This window comes from Bombina bombina, chromosome 6 (assembly GCF_027579735.1).
Source record: "Bombina bombina isolate aBomBom1 chromosome 6, aBomBom1.pri, whole genome shotgun sequence".
In the NCBI taxonomy this organism is placed as follows: Eukaryota; Metazoa; Chordata; class Amphibia; order Anura; family Bombinatoridae; genus Bombina; species Bombina bombina.
Genome location: NC_069504.1, coordinates 989,069,212 through 989,085,870, shown reverse-complemented (window position 1 = coordinate 989,085,870; position 16,659 = coordinate 989,069,212). Strand labels below are relative to the sequence as shown.

Here is a 16,659-nt window from a genome sequence, read left to right as displayed (position 1 = left end):
CAACTTGTAATTTTGCCGATTGTTTCGAAAAAAGTCCGATAATATACTAAATGTGGCGTATAAGACAAACATTTTGCACAGCAGTAACTATGTGCATCTAATGTGTTGAATATATTGTTACTGGCAGGTGGGCTGGGGACCAGGATAGGCTGTGATAATCTTGTAAAGGATGGCTGTTGCTTGTGGTAGAGCTAGAAGCCTGGTCGGACAACTAAATAATAAGAAGCACATGTCACATGTCATCCTTTGGTTTCCTGGGCCTACTGCCATCTACCCTCTGATGTTGAGCAGTTGTACCTGAAGCTGAGAATTAATGTGGGTATGAAAGTATGTGTTAATAAGAGTGCTAGCATGTCTGAAGGTCAGTCATTGCGAGTTTGGGTGTTTGGACAAATATGAAGGTGTACATGAAGGTGATTGGGTAGGAGTCCAAGAGTGTAAGTGGTTGGTAGAATGTGAGAAGCAAGTAAGCATACAGGTGTGAGTGGGTGTGAGTATGGACCTATAAGCTATTGAGATGATTGGAGACATATATGGGGTGAATCTGTTTTATCATCTAACCCTGCAGAAGTCATAGTTTTCATTGCACAGTATGTTTTGGTGTTGTATAAACTATTACACCCAATTTGTCCCATGTTTACCCAGCGAAACATACAAATTTCCATTTGAACACTGAACTGGTTGGCCAGAGTATAAGAGATTAAAACAATGTTCTCAAAATTTCACTACAAAAGTTGTGTCTTATATGAAAGTTTATCTTATATTGCAGGTAAAAAACAAACACAATGGAAACAAGAAAATATGTTAAATTAAAATAAACAGGTATGTAAAAACATTAAACAACTTTAAAAAATGAAAAAATGTTTAACTTTAAAAAAACTTTTAAAAGAAGCAAATACATTTTTTTTTAGAAACAGACCAAACAATAGGAGTAAAAATAATGTAATCAAATTACTGAATAATATATAAATTAAAATAATACTTAAATTAAATTCTAGGATATATTAATAACTAATTAGTAATTACTCTTATTGGTGTTTCCACCAGAAAATGAACGATTTAAACATCTTTCTGCTTATAAACGCATTAACAGAATGCATTGACTATTTACTATGAGAGTCAGTTATAAAAGGAAAATCCTATTTAAACAATGTAATAAATGAAATAAATTGTCATACAAATGTGTTTTTACTAGAAGTAGATGCCGCACCTTTGTATTTAGTAAATAAAAATGATAAAAGGGAGAGATAATTTATGTAACAAGCACAAAGATTTTATTAAAGAAGTGACAATACATTTTGAAATTTAGTTAAGTAAATCACAAAGACAAGAGAACTCTAGGATTTCTGTTAAATACCAGTGTTAAGGGGACTTGAAATGCAATTTTTTTTCTTTTATAATTCAGATAGAAGTAAATTGGAAAGTTGTTTAAAATTGCATTCTCTATTATCTAATTGCTCTGTTTTATTGGTATACTTTGTATACTTTTAAAATTATAACTAAGTAGGCTTTGGAGCAGAAATTTACTATTGGGAGGAAGCTGCTGGTCGGTGGCTTAAAATATATGCTTCTTGTCATTGGCTGATCTGATGTGTTCAGCTAGCTACCAGTAGTGGATTGCTGCTCTTTCAACAAAAGATACCAAATTATCCCGCCTAACAAGGACAGTCCAGCCCTGAAATACCAGGCAATCTTTCTCTGAACAAGGAACATGGCAACCCCAGATGATTGATTCAGCCTTCTTTGGTCCTCGTCAGTGAGGTGCAGCCATATTACTCTAAGCACATTGGGCAAAGAGTCCATGCCTGGTTTCTCCATCACCCTTAGGAAGACTTCCCCATAGTCATATAAAAAATACAAACAGAAAGAGGAGCACTGTTTCAGGAACGGCTATACTACAGTATAGTTATTTTTTGTGAAAATCCCTTTTGGGCTAAATGATGCTGCTCCCAGGTGGTAAATCACCATAGAGCAAGCTATTGAGCTGTTGTTCGTTCCTGAGAGAATGCTTAATTTTCTTTATGTATTTGTAATATGACCATGGGGAGGTCTCCCTAAGGGTGATGGGGGAAACCAGGCATGGACTCCTTGCCCAATGTGCTTAGCGGAATATGGCTGCACCTCACTTGTGAGGCCCAAATATGGTTGAAACAATCATCTGGGCTTGCTTGGTATTTCTGGCTGGACTGACCTGGTTAGGTGGGATCAGACTGATATACTTCTAGAAAGTTATCTGTGAAAAGCAAAATTGGGATAAAAGAAGCTGCTCCCAGGTGGTAAAATCACCATAGAACAAGCTATTAAGCTGTTGTTAGCTCCTGAGAAGGTGCTTCTCTTTCTATCTATTTATCTATCTCTCTCTATATATATTGGAAAGTAACACAGAAAGCAACTGAGAAAACACAGACATATTTATCTTTTTATTATTATTATTATATTAAATAGCTATATAAATGTTAATGATTTATGGTACCACCTTATAAAAGTCAGACCAAGATGCTGGGGGTGGAAATATTGGTTTTTGTGATATTCTAATGTTTACTTTAGCTATATCAGGGCTAAACTATAAACAAATCACTGAGTTTCCCTTAAATATGCTCCAAATATCCCCAGAGGTACATGTGCCATAGGTTGAGACATTGGGTGTTATGATATCGACTAACAAACTCCCAAACAGAACCAGACCCTTCATTATTTTTTCTCTGCTCATAAAGACGTTCTCCGGTGATTATATGCAGAAAGGAGACCAAACAAAAACAACATAATATAATCCAGCTATAATCACTATTTTATTAAGTAAAACTATACTCACAGAAGAGTATTAGAAATGCACATCCCATTTTGTTCAACTGCTTACTATACATGTTTTAGTAAGATCCAATTGCTTTCCTCATGAGTCATTTGCTTTATATAAACAGAAGGGCAATTGAGTTTGTCAGTGCACTTCCTAACATATGCTATTGCTAATCAGTTTGTAATAATATTACAGTAGTTTGGTCTATTTATTTCTTGCTCCTTATTTCCTTGTTAAACCCACTTTGTTTGGATTTAGTGCTATGGCTCAACATTATTATTATTTTTTTCTTTTTAGTACACACTGTAATATACCATTACCTATCTTCTCTACATACTGTTTTATGCTCAGCCCTGCTTGCCAGCACTATCCTAGAAATGGAACTAAAACACCCTATGTATAGCTACATTACCTCCACATTTCTCATCCATTTCCAATTTCATGTTTGCAGCCTGTTCTGAAAGCCGCTTCTGAATTTCTGCATCTGTATCCTTTCGAGCCTAAAATACAACATTTGCTGTAAAAATTAGTTTGAAAACAATTAATTGCATAAACAAATAAATAAACATATAGAAAACATGGATTGAGAGAGAGAGACGAGAGAGACGAGGAGAATTTGCTTATTTATATTACATTCTGTATTATTAGAATAAATATTTATAAATTAGATTTAGGTCATACATGGTATTTATATATGTATGGTTATATTAATCTAATAACATTATTAAAATATACAGTTCCAAAAGAGGAGCAATTATTCCCCTCAGTGTAATATCGTGTAATACAGTGGGTCTCATCTCATAAATGAAAAATGTCTTTTGGTACACAGTGTTTCAAGAATAGTATATTAATGTCTTAGGTTTGGCACTAAAGTTTCTCAAAAATCATATCTATGATGGGTTGTGGGTTGCACTTTTTGACATGGGCTTCAAATCGAAATTGTTAAGAGTTTACTGTGCAAAATATCAGATTAAAGGAACATCTATTTTTGCTAGATTCTGGGTGGGTAAACTAATTAAAAAAAACACATTTACTGGAAACATACTCCAGAATAAGTGATTGTGTGAAACTCTTGCTAATGCTAGTGTAAAGCACAATTATGCTTGGAATGTCTTTAAGGTTATCCTGCCTTACTGCAATGTGAAGTTGGTATGTGCATGTGCAACATTTTTGCTAATGTTGGGATGGGGATTGCTTACCTTCTAAAAGGTTTAGATAGATATCCCCACTTCCTCTTTGTTCCTATCTTCTGAAGAGAACATTTTCCCCACCCAATACTTCCCTCTTGTTAAAGTTTTTTGTTGTTTTTTAGGTTTGATGGGGTTACCAGCAACCTTTAGGGTGGCTTTAGTTGCTTGTCCGATCTTCAATAAAATAATGCATATTGTTTTATATATAAATACCTGTATAACAACTTTATCAATGCCCAAATTCTAAATGAAAGATAACCATTAAAACATGATCTTAAACTTTTTTTAGAAGTTTACCGCTTCTCTTGAATGATGTTAAATTAAATTTTTGATTTAGTATCGTAAGTCAAATTATATAAAATCATTTGTTTACTTTATTATATTTTCTTTATTTTATTATATGTGTTTATTAGTTTGCATTCATCATTTTCTCAATTAATCCAGGTTTTTAATTTAATAATTTTTAGTTTATGTTTTATTTCTGTTATTGTATTTAATACTTTTATATGTGGATGTAACATGTTAAGAATAATATTGACAAATTTGTTTACTTGATATAATTGAATGGTTCTAATTGTTCACACAGCACTTTAATGTTTTGTATTGTATCACTTATTAAGCTTATAACAAAGAAAGGGTTAATCAAATCCTTAGGTATAAATGAACCATACACCTGCACATCCACACCTCTCTGATGAAGTGTCTGGTCACACGAAACACGTGATGTTTTACAGTGTTCTACCTGCACTGACCAGAATAAATTGACACAATCTGCACAAACGCCAGATTGCTATTTTCTTTCTCTTTACGATGGGAATGTCTAGTCAGGCTTACTTTTGTAAGCCCAAAGCGGTAAAATTTGGCTTCCCGTTGCGGGTGTTTGTTGTAGTGTCTTGCACCGATATGGCCCTTGATGTTTTGGAGCTGAGAAATTTAGAGTTGGCCTACCTATTGACATTGTGATCAGATTATAAAAAAAAAAAAAAGTTTAAAAAAGAAAGAAATTTGATTGTACTAACATATAACTTTTATTGTCTAATAAATAAAATAAGTATTAATCAGTTAAAACTAGGAACTCTACAAAAAATCCTAGAGGGTTCAAGAATTGTGAATATGAGAAAAAAGGGAAAGAGACCTTTTATACATCTGGCCCTAAGGAAGAAAAGTCATGTCTTACCCACAATATGTGGCCAATAACTGGAACTTCGGTGTCAGATGAGCAAGAGGTAAAGAACACTGCTCTACAGTCAATTAAAAACAAATGCGTTTTGGCCCTAAAACATGGGATTTTTGACTGCTGAAATAACCTTGAGAAAGGCCCATCATTAGGGCCAAATGCATTTGTTTTTAATAGCATGTAGAGGCGAGATCTTTACTCACACACACCTGTACAAGCTCAAACTATTGGCCAGGAATCTGTGGGGGTAAGACGTGGCTCTTCTCTCTTAGGACCAGAAATATAAGAAGGTATCTACACCTTTCCTTCTATTATCCACAACCCATGAGCTTTCTAGGGGGTTGTTTTGGTAGATTTAATTAATTAATACTTATTTTATTAATTAGACAACAAAAGTTTTATGTTAATAGTAGTTTAGTGCAATCAGATCACCTTTTTTGTATCTTTTTTTGTCACCCTATCTGTGTCCCGCTATTTCCCACTTAACAGTTGACTTTGAAATCTCTCTACAGGTAGATGTTTGTTAACACTAGGTTTGCATTACTAAAGGAACTGTTTCCAAAAAAGAAAACTGTTTTAAAATTAAAACACTTATATCAAGTAAGTCAAAGGGTAGTCAATAAGTTATGTTCCAAGCCCTTCTCAAAACTGACATGAATAATATAGTCATATGTAAAGCTCTGAAATGCACGCTATTACTGTAAAAATGCCTTATTGTGAGAAAATCTAAAACCATTAGCAAAATACTTTTGCATACTGTAAATATAATAAAGATAATAAATTATGTCTCCCAAAAGACAAAATGTCAAAATACTGTCCCTTTAAATGTTACAGTTTCAGGTTCTTATGTATTGCTGGTGATTAATCTTTTAAAGAGGGTTCACATAATGTGCAATATGTCAGTTTCTTAAAGTGATGGTAAACTATCCCTTATGTATAAACAGATATGGAATGCAATATTTTAGATGTAATTGAAATCATCTTTTGTAATGAAGATGCACTTTAACTTACTTTTTAATGTTGCGCAAAAACTCAAATACCCCGCACTCCGGCTGCCCACTTCAAAAGTAATTTTTTTGTGAGCTAACGGTTTGAACTATTCTCCAATCTGCGCTCTAGCTACAAAAGAAAAACATTTTTGTGAGTGCCGTATGGCTAGAGCACCGGTTGGAGAACAGTTCAAACCATTAGCTCACAAAAAAAAAATCACTTTTTAAGTGGGTGGGCAGAGAGTGGGTTTTTGAATTTCATTGTTATATTAAAAAGTAAGTTATAAATAGCATATCTTCATTACATCTGATGAATTAAACTCCATATAAAATATCGCTAACGTTCCGGATATGTTTATACAAAGGTAAAAGTTTTCCATCACTTTCAGTCTCGGTTTTGGGTATATTGAAGTCATTGAGAATTGGTGCAAAACAGACTTTTGTAAAATAAAGGTTATCTGTACTTCTAGAAGCTTTTCACTCACCTTATATTTTAGAGGCATTTAGGGGTCGATTTCAATATTTCTAATATCATCTTAAAATATCAGAAAACAGTATCTGGTGAAGTTGATAAGTGCCACAATATTCAATCTCTATTTCCCCACAATAGCAAACTTAACAGCCAGTAAGGTCTGTCAATCATTAAAATCCAAAACAGGTTATTGGGGTTAACAGAGTCCATGTGTGTGTTTTGCAGTTGTATAGAGTGGCGTTTCTGATAAGTGTTAAACAATGTGAATACCATTTATATATGGGCATGGGGGCCGGTTTAACATAGTGCGATACATTTCACTAGAAATGCTTGTGCAATGACGCCCCCCGCAAATTTGCGACCAATCAGCTGGGGGTGTCAATCTACCCGATTGTAAGCGATTGGGTGCATTGCTGTCCGCCACCTCAGAGGTGGCGGACGAGTTAAGAAGCAGCGGTCTTAAGACCGCTGCTTCTTAACTCCTGTTTCCGGCAAGCCTGAAGGCAAGCGCAGAAACAGATGCATACAGCTCCATACGGAGCTTGATGAATCGGCCCCATCATCAGTATAATGGGTATGTTTACTCAAATGTTAAAAAAGTTTAACATGTTAATATTTATATGCAATATTTTTCAGTTATTGATTGAGAAAAACTTGTTTTGCAATTTGTCAAGATTTAAATTTAAAATCCAGAAGACTGACAGAAATTACATTCCATAAGAAGAAAGTAGCCACAACTTATTTCATCTTCTACATATACATTTAACCATTTCTATCCCTTTGTATATGGGCATGATGGGAATAGTGGGCATATTTGATCAATTATGTTTTTGAACTTTTAATAAGTTAAAAGGTCATTATAGACAAAAAAAATGACAAGCTTTAATTTGTGCATTAGGTAACAAAGCATATGCTGGTTGCAGAAAACTGAACTTGTCCCTCCTTACGCAGCAGAAATCAAGAGCTTCATCTGTTCAGAATAAAGTGAGAGCAATGAAACTTACAAGCCACTAGGCCTGTACTTATACAGGAGTAGAACTGTGCCAGCAAAGTGACAGTGTATTATGTCAACAGATACAGGTGATTTTCTCCAAAACACCTTAAGGTAACAGTTACAAAGATAATTAGAGAGCTCAGTTTCAACAGGGAAACTGAAACAAACAAAAATCAGTGGCGCTTTTACAGCTTAAAATGAACTATATGGCTAGGAGTGAAAAGAGTAAATTATATGGCTATAAATAAAACTCAGATGGGTATTAAGGATGGATGAAGTTTAGAGAATAAATATAGAGCCAATACTATGTGAAAAGAAATTCTATAGTGTGAAAAGGAATTTTATACAGTTTATATAAAACATAATTTAATTTCATTAAATATATAAAAAAACACATACAGGTATTTAGTCAACCAATATTAAAAAACAAAACACTTTGAAACAAAATCAACATAAAATCACATCACATTTTATAATGAGTATTCCTTGCAAGATACCCTAAAAAAGGGGATTGCTCAATTAAGTGCAGTGAGCAAAGGTCAAACTGATGGTTCAAATACATCCTGATATTCAAATACAGATGTCGGTATTGAGAAAACAAATTTCTCACAGATTTTTAGTTTTACCACAGTCTCCTTAAAACTTCCATAAAAGTTAACCTTGCTGCGGCAAAGAGTTTTCACCGGGTGGTGTTGGACATCTTTCAGGAAATTATTGCAGACCGTCTCCAATCCAACAATCCGTTCAGTGGGATGAAGGCGGGACTCTTGCAATCTGGACAAAAACGCTATTGGATTACTGAATTAGTGGATAAAAAAAGCAAAACAGGTTAGTGGATAAAGCAAAGACCATTCAAATTAGATTTAGACACTATGCACAAGCCTTTAAAACGAAAATAAAAATAAAAAAATTATTCAATATGCATTAAAAACTTGTCTAATTTGAGTTTGCTTCAAGTTTTTAATGCATATTGAATAAAAATGTTCTCAGTTTTAAAAGCGTGTGCATAGTGTCTAAATCAGCGTCCGATCCGATATGCAGCGTCGCTCACAAAAGCCGGCGACGCCAATTTTTGCGCTGGTTTGGTATCACATATACGGCGTAACATAGAAGTTTCGCTCGTATATTTCTGCCTTCGGCCGTAGTTTTTTGGCCCATAGACTGGTATACCAAACCCGCGCAGTTTGGTATCCAATATACAGCGTAAGGACTTACGTGGCGAAAATGGAGAAATCTTACTGGTGTAAGATCTTACAGGTGTAGTAAGCCTTACGCTGAGTATTGGAGCCCCGTAGCTCCCTAAACTGCCTGCAAAATAAAACCTAACACCTAACGCATGCGCAATGTCTATCTACCTGTCAACCGCAATCCCCCGCCGCAATCCATAATTAAGTGTTTAACCCCTAAACCGCCGCTCCCGGACCCCGCCGCCACCTACATTAAATGTCTAACCCCCTAATGTGATCCCCCTACACCGCCACCACCTACATTAAAATTATTAACCCCTAATCTAATCCCCCTACACCGCCGCCACCTACATTCAAATTATTAACCCCTAATCTAATCCCCCTACACCGCCGCCACCTACATTAAAATTATTAACCCCTAATGTAATCCCCCTACACCGCCGCCATCTATATTAAAATTATTACCCCCTAATGTGAGCCCCCTACCCCGCCACCACCTATTTTAACTACATTACCCCCTAATCTAATCCCCCTACACCGCCGCCACCTACATTAACTATATTACCCCCTAATGTGAGCCCCCTACCCCGCCGCCACCTACATTAACTATATTACCCCCTAATATGATCCCCCTACACTGCCGCCACCTATTTTAACTACATTACCCCCTAATCTAATCCCCCTACCCCGCTGCCACCTATATTAACTATATTACCCCCTAATCTAATCCCCCTACCCAGCCGCCACCTATATTAAAATGATTAACCCTTAATCTAATCCCCCTACACCGGCGCCACCTATAATAAATATATTACCCCCCAAAATACTAAAATGTCCCTACCCTAAACTAAATTACAAATAGCCCTTAAAAGGACCTTTTGCGGGGCATTGCCCCAAAGTAACCAGCTCTATTACCTGCCCTTAAAAGGGCCTTTTGCAGGACATTGTCCCAAAGTAATCAGCTCTTTTACCTGTAATCTGACCCCCCTACACCGCCGCCACCTACATTAAAATTATTAACCCCTAATCTAATCCCCCTACACCGCCGCCACCTACATTCAAATTATTAACCCCTAATCTAATCCCCCTACACCGCCGCCACCTACCTTAAAATTATTAACCCCTAATGTAATCCCCCTACACCGCTGCCATCTATATTAAAATTATTACCCCCTAATGTGAGCCCCCTACCCCGCCACCACCTACATTAAAATTATTAACCCCTAATCTAATCCCCCTACACCGCCGCCACCTACATTCAAATTATTAACCCCTAATCTAATCCCCCTACACCGCCGCCACCTACATTAAAATTATTAACCCCTAATGTAATCGCCCTACACCGCCGCCATCTATATTAAAATTATTACCCCCTAATGTGAGCCCCCTACCCCGCCACCACCTATTTTAACTACATTGCCCCCTAATCTAATCCCCCTACACCGCCGCCACCTACATTAACTATATTACCCCCTAATGTGAGCCCCCTACCCCGCCGCCACCTACATTAACTATATTACCCCCTAATATGATCCCCCTACACTGCCGCCACCTATTTTAACTACATTACCCCCTAATCTAATCCCCCTACCCCGCTGCCACCTATATTAACTATATTACCCCCTAATCTAATCCCCCTACCCCGCCGCCACCTATATTAAAATAATTAACCCTTAATCTAATCCCCCTACACCGGCGCCACCTATAATAAATGTATTACCCCCCAAAATACTAAAATGTCCCTACCCTAAACTAAATTACAAATAGCCCTTAAAAGGACCTTTTGCGGGGCATTGCCCCAAAGTAACCAGCTCTATTACCAGCCCTTAAAAGGGCCTTTTGCGGGACATTGTCCCAAAGTAATCAGCTCTTTTACCTGTAATCTGACCCCCCTACACCGCCGCCACCTATATTAAATATATTAACCCCTAATCTAATCCCCCTATACCGCCGCCACCTATATTAAATATATTAACTTCTAATCTGACCCCCCTACACCGCCGCTACCTATATTAAATATATTAACCCCTAATCTGACCCACCTACACCGCCTCCACCTATATTAACTATATTAACCCTAATTATATTAGGGTTAATATAGTTAATATAGTTATTATATTATAAATATTATCTATATTAACCCTATCTAACCCTAACACCCCTAACTTAATTATTATTGCAATAAATCTAAATAAATAATATTAATCTTAAACCCCTAAACTGCCGCACTCCCGCCTCACAAACATTAGTTAAATATTATTAACCCCTAATCTGCCGCCCCCAATGTCGCCGCCACTATATTAAAGTTATTAACACCTAAACCTAAGTCTATCATTAACTACATTATTCCTATTTAAAACTAAATACTTACCTATAAAATAAACCCTAAGATAGCTACAATATAATTAATAATTACATTGTAGCTATTTTAGTGTTTATATTTATTTTACAGGTAACTTGGTATTTATTTTAACTAGGTACAATAACTATTTAATAGCTACCTAGCTAAAATAATTACCAATTTACCTGTAAAATAAATCCTAACCTAAGTTACAAATACACCTACACTATCAATACATTAATTAAATAAACTACAATTATCTAAACTAAAATATAATTAAATACACTAAACTAAATTATAAAAAAAGATTACAAGAATTTTAAGCTAATTACACCTAATCTAAGCCCCCTAATAAAATAACAAAGCCCCCAAAAATAAAAAAATGTCCCTACTCTAAACTAAATTACAAAAAGTAATCAGCTCTATTAAAAGGGCCTTTTGTGGGGCAGTGCCCCAAAGTACTCAGCTCTTTTACCTGTGGAAAAAAAATTACAACCCCCCCATTACAACCCACCACCCACACACCCCTACTCTAAAACCCACCCTATCCCCCCTTAAAAAAACCTAAGTCTAACCCCCAAGTGCTCCTTACCTGTCCTGAAGACCGGCGGAGAAGGTCCTGTTCCAGGCGGAGAAGTATTCTTCCAGGCGGCGACATCTTCTTCCAGGAACCAGTCTTCAACTCCTCCACGCTGGCTGGTTCCTGGAAGAAGAAGATGTTGCCGCCTGGAAGAAGACTTCTCCGCCTGGAACAGGACCTTCTCCGCCGGTCTTCAGGACAGGTAAGGAGCACTTGGGGGTTAGACTTAGGTTTTTTTAAGGGGGGATAGGGTGGGTTTTAGAGTAGGGGTGTGTGGGTGGTGGGTTGTAATGGGGGGGTTGTTCTTTTTTTCCCACAGGTAAAAGAGCTGAGTACTTTGGGGCAATGCCCCACAAAAATAGGAATTAGGAAGGGTATACGTGTCGGGCTATGTTTGGGAGGCGTGTTAGACAATTACGGCAGATTTTATAATTTAGTCAGTTTTTGTAGGCGGCGGCAGTTTCTAAAGTGCTGTAAGTCACTGGCGACTCCAGAAATTTGTACTTATGCAGATTTCTGGACATCGCTAGTTTGTTAGACTTACGGCACTTTAGCAAATGCCGGCGCCGTATATCGGATAGCTCGGTGTGCGAGCAGAAACTATGGGCGGCGCAGGTTTCCACGCTTGCGCTGAAACCTGCGCCGTATATATCGGATCGCGCCCCTAATTTGAATGGACTTTGCTTTATCCACTAACCTGTATGGAGTATCCTTTTGCCTATATCTAGACATTTTACTGTGTCTATTTTTCTCCCCAGCCTTGCCTTTTGCCGGTTTTGTACCTTTTCCTGCTATCTTTACAGCGGTTGTAGCTGTTCACTTTTTAATTGCTACTCAAATAAAGATTTACCGTTTTAAGATATCCTCAGCAGTGCCTGCATTTCTTCTTTTTCCTGCACCTACATAGTGGCTGGGTTTCGCCACTGCTACGGCACTCCGTTGGCTCCCTATGGAAAGACTACACTGAAACCGGCGTCACTTCCGGTTGTCTTGCCGAGTCCGCAGACGCTGCCAGGAGCACTGCACTCTCGTGTCTTTCATCTCTTATAAGTCTATACATATGGATCCCTTAAAGGATCCTATTATTCAGGGACAGATAGCTCTGATGTTGAATCATTTTCAAAAAACAATGCAGAGGGAGACAAAACCCCACACGAGAAGGAGAGGAGGTAGAAAAAGAAAAGTGAGGAGAAAGTACCGCCTCTAGAGGGAGACATTACCCTACCCGGCAAAGACAACAGAGAAATTACAATCAGGGTCAGATGAGACCCTGGGACAATAAAACGCCGCGGAAAAGGGGGCGGAGGGAATTTTAGGACCTCCAAGCAAAGATTTGCAAATTATTAATTTGTCTTCTTTCAAACTAAATTATTCTCACATAAGTGTTATAAAGAGAGGTTTAGCTTTCTGCCCCACTGCAAGATTTGATAAGTTTGCATTCATTAAAGATCTTTACTATTTTGCTAGACAAACTATCTTGTCAAATATGTTTCAAGGGAAAGCAAAAAATGTGGTTAAAAACGCAAGTCTAACTACAGAAGACTTAGGAACACTTGCAGATCTTGAAAATCTCTACTCAGAATCTAACCCCAGGCTCATTAATAGTTTGGATACATAAAAAGAACCCATTAGAACAACTACAAATTTTAAAAATAAATCCAGCTTTATGCCTCAACTATCCACCATGCCCTTTGTGAACCAATTTGTGAAATTGGTAGAGAAAGATATAAACATATGGCCATAACGGCACAGTGGATGATAATATGAATAGGCGGGAAAGGAAAGCTTTAAATGAACTAATTTATGACAAAAGATTCATGTGATTGAGCAGAATCCTTCCCTTTTTTGTGCAAAAGTTCAATGCATAAACTAATGTGCAAATCGGATATTGCATGGCAGACAAGTTATTACCATTTGTAGCCTTTCAATGCATATATAAGGGCGAAGTGTGTTGTACTTTCGACTTATTGGGACTGTGTTTAAAGGGACACTGTACCCATAAATTTTCTTTTGTAATTCAGAAAGAGAATGCAATTTTAAGCAACTTTCTAATTTACTCCTATTATCAATCAATTTCTTCGTTCTCTTGCTATCATTATTTGAAAAAGAAGGCATCTAAGCTTTTTTTGGTTTCAGTACTCTGGACAGCACTTTTTTATTGGTGGATGAATTTATCCACCAATCAGCAAGGACAACCCATGTTGTTCACCAAAAATGGGCCGGCATCTAAACTTACATTCTTGCATTTCAAATAAAGATACCAAGAGAAAGAAGAAAATTTGATAATAGGAGTAAATTAGAAAGTTGCTTAAAATTGTATGCTCTATCTGAATCACGAAAGAAAATTTTTGGGTACAGTGTCCTTTTAAGTCTGTTTTACACAAGCAGATATCTTATACTACATGATATGTTCTGTTCCCATGTCTGTATATATCATTATTGTGAGACAATACAGGGCCACTTAGATCCTCATTGATATACTACCCAGGTATAGCCCCCCTGGTGATAACAGGGGAGTCCGAGGACTACTAGAAGACGTATATTGGACCTAGTGTAGTTTCTTACTTCTTTTGAGGGTTTCATTCGCTGTGATATTTAAAATTGTAAAGTGTGCTGTATAGGCTGTGGCAGCTTAGATCCCCTTTGATATCTGTCCTGAACTATACCTCCTTGGTGATTTCTAGGGGGTTTAGGCTTCAGATGAGGTATAGCTGGTCTAGCCTCACTCCACTTTACACTTAGGTGTTGTATTTTGTTATATCATATACTTGATGTATGACTCTGCTGCTGTCAGTGTCACTTATTTTATTATTATTTTTTTATATTCCTTGTATTTTCACTTGGTTTGTTGTTCACATACCAAGTGTTGCATATACTGTCTATTTCACATAGTATATAATATATATTTGTCTTAAAACGAGTGCTGTAGCCCTGGTCTTTTTTAAGATACGCATACTTGTGTATCTTCTCTTGTCTTTACTAATTTATTGATATAGTTGTAGAAGGGATTGCACCTATAGCCTTTTTTATATATACAGGTTTTTCTAAATCCTTAGTTGTCCATGTATGTTGTGAACACTAAGGAGTGACTGTATGTATGAATTATTTATATGGCCTGCCTAGATCCTTTACCCAATTTTGTATAGCTATACACTCTTCCAGTTAGTTACAGGTTTCTTGTGGAATGTGATATTCTTTTATGTATATATTTTTTTTTTTTTACTTTTTTGTGATCATTTTGCAATTTCTTAATTCTGTAAATAAATAGCTATTTGAAACTGTCATCCACTGAAGTGAGTGATAGCAAAAGTACTAAGCATTCTCTGGTACTTTGGGCATGTTTTTACCTGAAATTCCCAGTAGCAAAAGGGTTAATTTGACCTCTGATATTTAGTCTAATGTCCTCTGAAGGAAAGTGTACTTTGAAACCACACCTGCTCTTGTAGATCCAGGATCCGTGCTTCCATCTCAGCTTTGTGAGCATAAGCAACTTCTGTCTTCTCCTCCTCATGTTTGTGCAAGATATCTCTGATTTGCTGATCATATTCCTTGATGTTTTGCCCATTATGGTCAGCTATGTAAAAATATGATAATTAGATTGTCCTAATATGTGGTAAACCCATGAAGCAAGCACATAACATGGGAACAGATGAATTATTTTATTTAAAATAAAAAAGACTCATATGTAATAAACGGGATGAATATATACACCACCCACCCCATTTACATCCATGAAATCAGGTTTTCTCAGACAGTTGTAGTCTACATTATACTAATATGTTAAATAACATGGAAATGCCAAACATAAACTCTTCCAACACTCTTGGGACCCTTGCATGACAGCACTAGTCATGTCATTTTAGTAACATCAGTGGCATTGCTAGTATTTGTAGAAATATATTGTTTATCTATATTGGTTTTATTTAAAAGGGACAGTAAATTCAAAATAAATGAATAGAATAGAGCATGGATTATTTAACAACTTTCCAATTTACTTCTATTAATTTTGCTTTGTTCTCTTGGTATCCTTCGTTAAAGAGTAATTAAGGTGAGCTCAGGAGCGTGCATGTTTCTTTGGCCATCTGGCAGCAGTGTTTGCAACATTGTTTATAGCAATGTTATACATAGTTACAAACACTGCTGCAATAGACTGCTATAGACACGTGCACACTCCTATGCTCCAATCAGCCTACCTAGCTTTACTCTTCAACAAAGGATACCAAGAGGATAAAGCAAATTTGACTAAATATAAATTGGAAACTTGTTTAAAACTGCATGCACTATCTGAACAATTCAATTTTAATTTTGATTTTACAGTTCCTTTAATGTAGATGATAAATTGTCTGGTGATATCATAGGTCATGTCACTAACTAGTGATGGCATTGATGATGTTATCAATAATCAGAAGACGATAAGGTTTAGCAAATTGTCACTCACTAGTGTTCCCTTTAACAAATAAGCCAAGGAACAAATTATGGTGCAGCAAAAAAATAGTTCCTTAATTTATGCCATTAAAATGGTTACTTTAAAGGCAGGAAATTATTTTTTACAGGAGGTAAAGGGTTCAAAAGTTAAGACTTGCACTATTCAGGCAGGAAATGTTTCAGAAGTCTAGATTTACACTATTGAGAGATTTTGCAGCCAGTTTCATAACCCTATTTGTTCATAGCCACTTTTGTTCTTGGCCAGTGCTTTCCCTGTAGCACTAGTTACTACTTTAACTTTATTTAAAGGGATAGTCTACTCCAAATTTTTTATTGTTTAAACCCTTAACAACCAAGGATGTGCAGGGTATGTCCTACAAAAACCGGTCGTTAATGACCAAAGACGTACCCTGCACGTCCTCAGGGTTTTCAAGCACTGGAATCGATCGTGATCGTTTCCAGCCACTTTCAGGATATTGCAGTGATGCCTTGATATTGAGACATCCTGCA

General features: G+C 36.6%; 1 protein-coding gene across 2 annotated transcripts in view; it reads right to left on the bottom strand.

Moving 5' to 3' along the window:
* Positions 1-16,659, bottom strand: part of CCDC69 (coiled-coil domain containing 69) — a 68,308-nt gene that overhangs the window by 18,012 nt on the left and 33,637 nt on the right. For both annotated transcript variants that reach the window (XM_053718665.1, XM_053718666.1), the window contains exons 3-4: positions 15,159-15,298; positions 3,207-3,294 (exon numbers count right to left, since the gene is read on the bottom strand). In XM_053718665.1, coding sequence (XP_053574640.1) covers positions 3,207-3,294; positions 15,159-15,298 — 228 coding nt within the window. The remainder of the gene's footprint in view (positions 1-3,206; positions 3,295-15,158; positions 15,299-16,659) is intronic.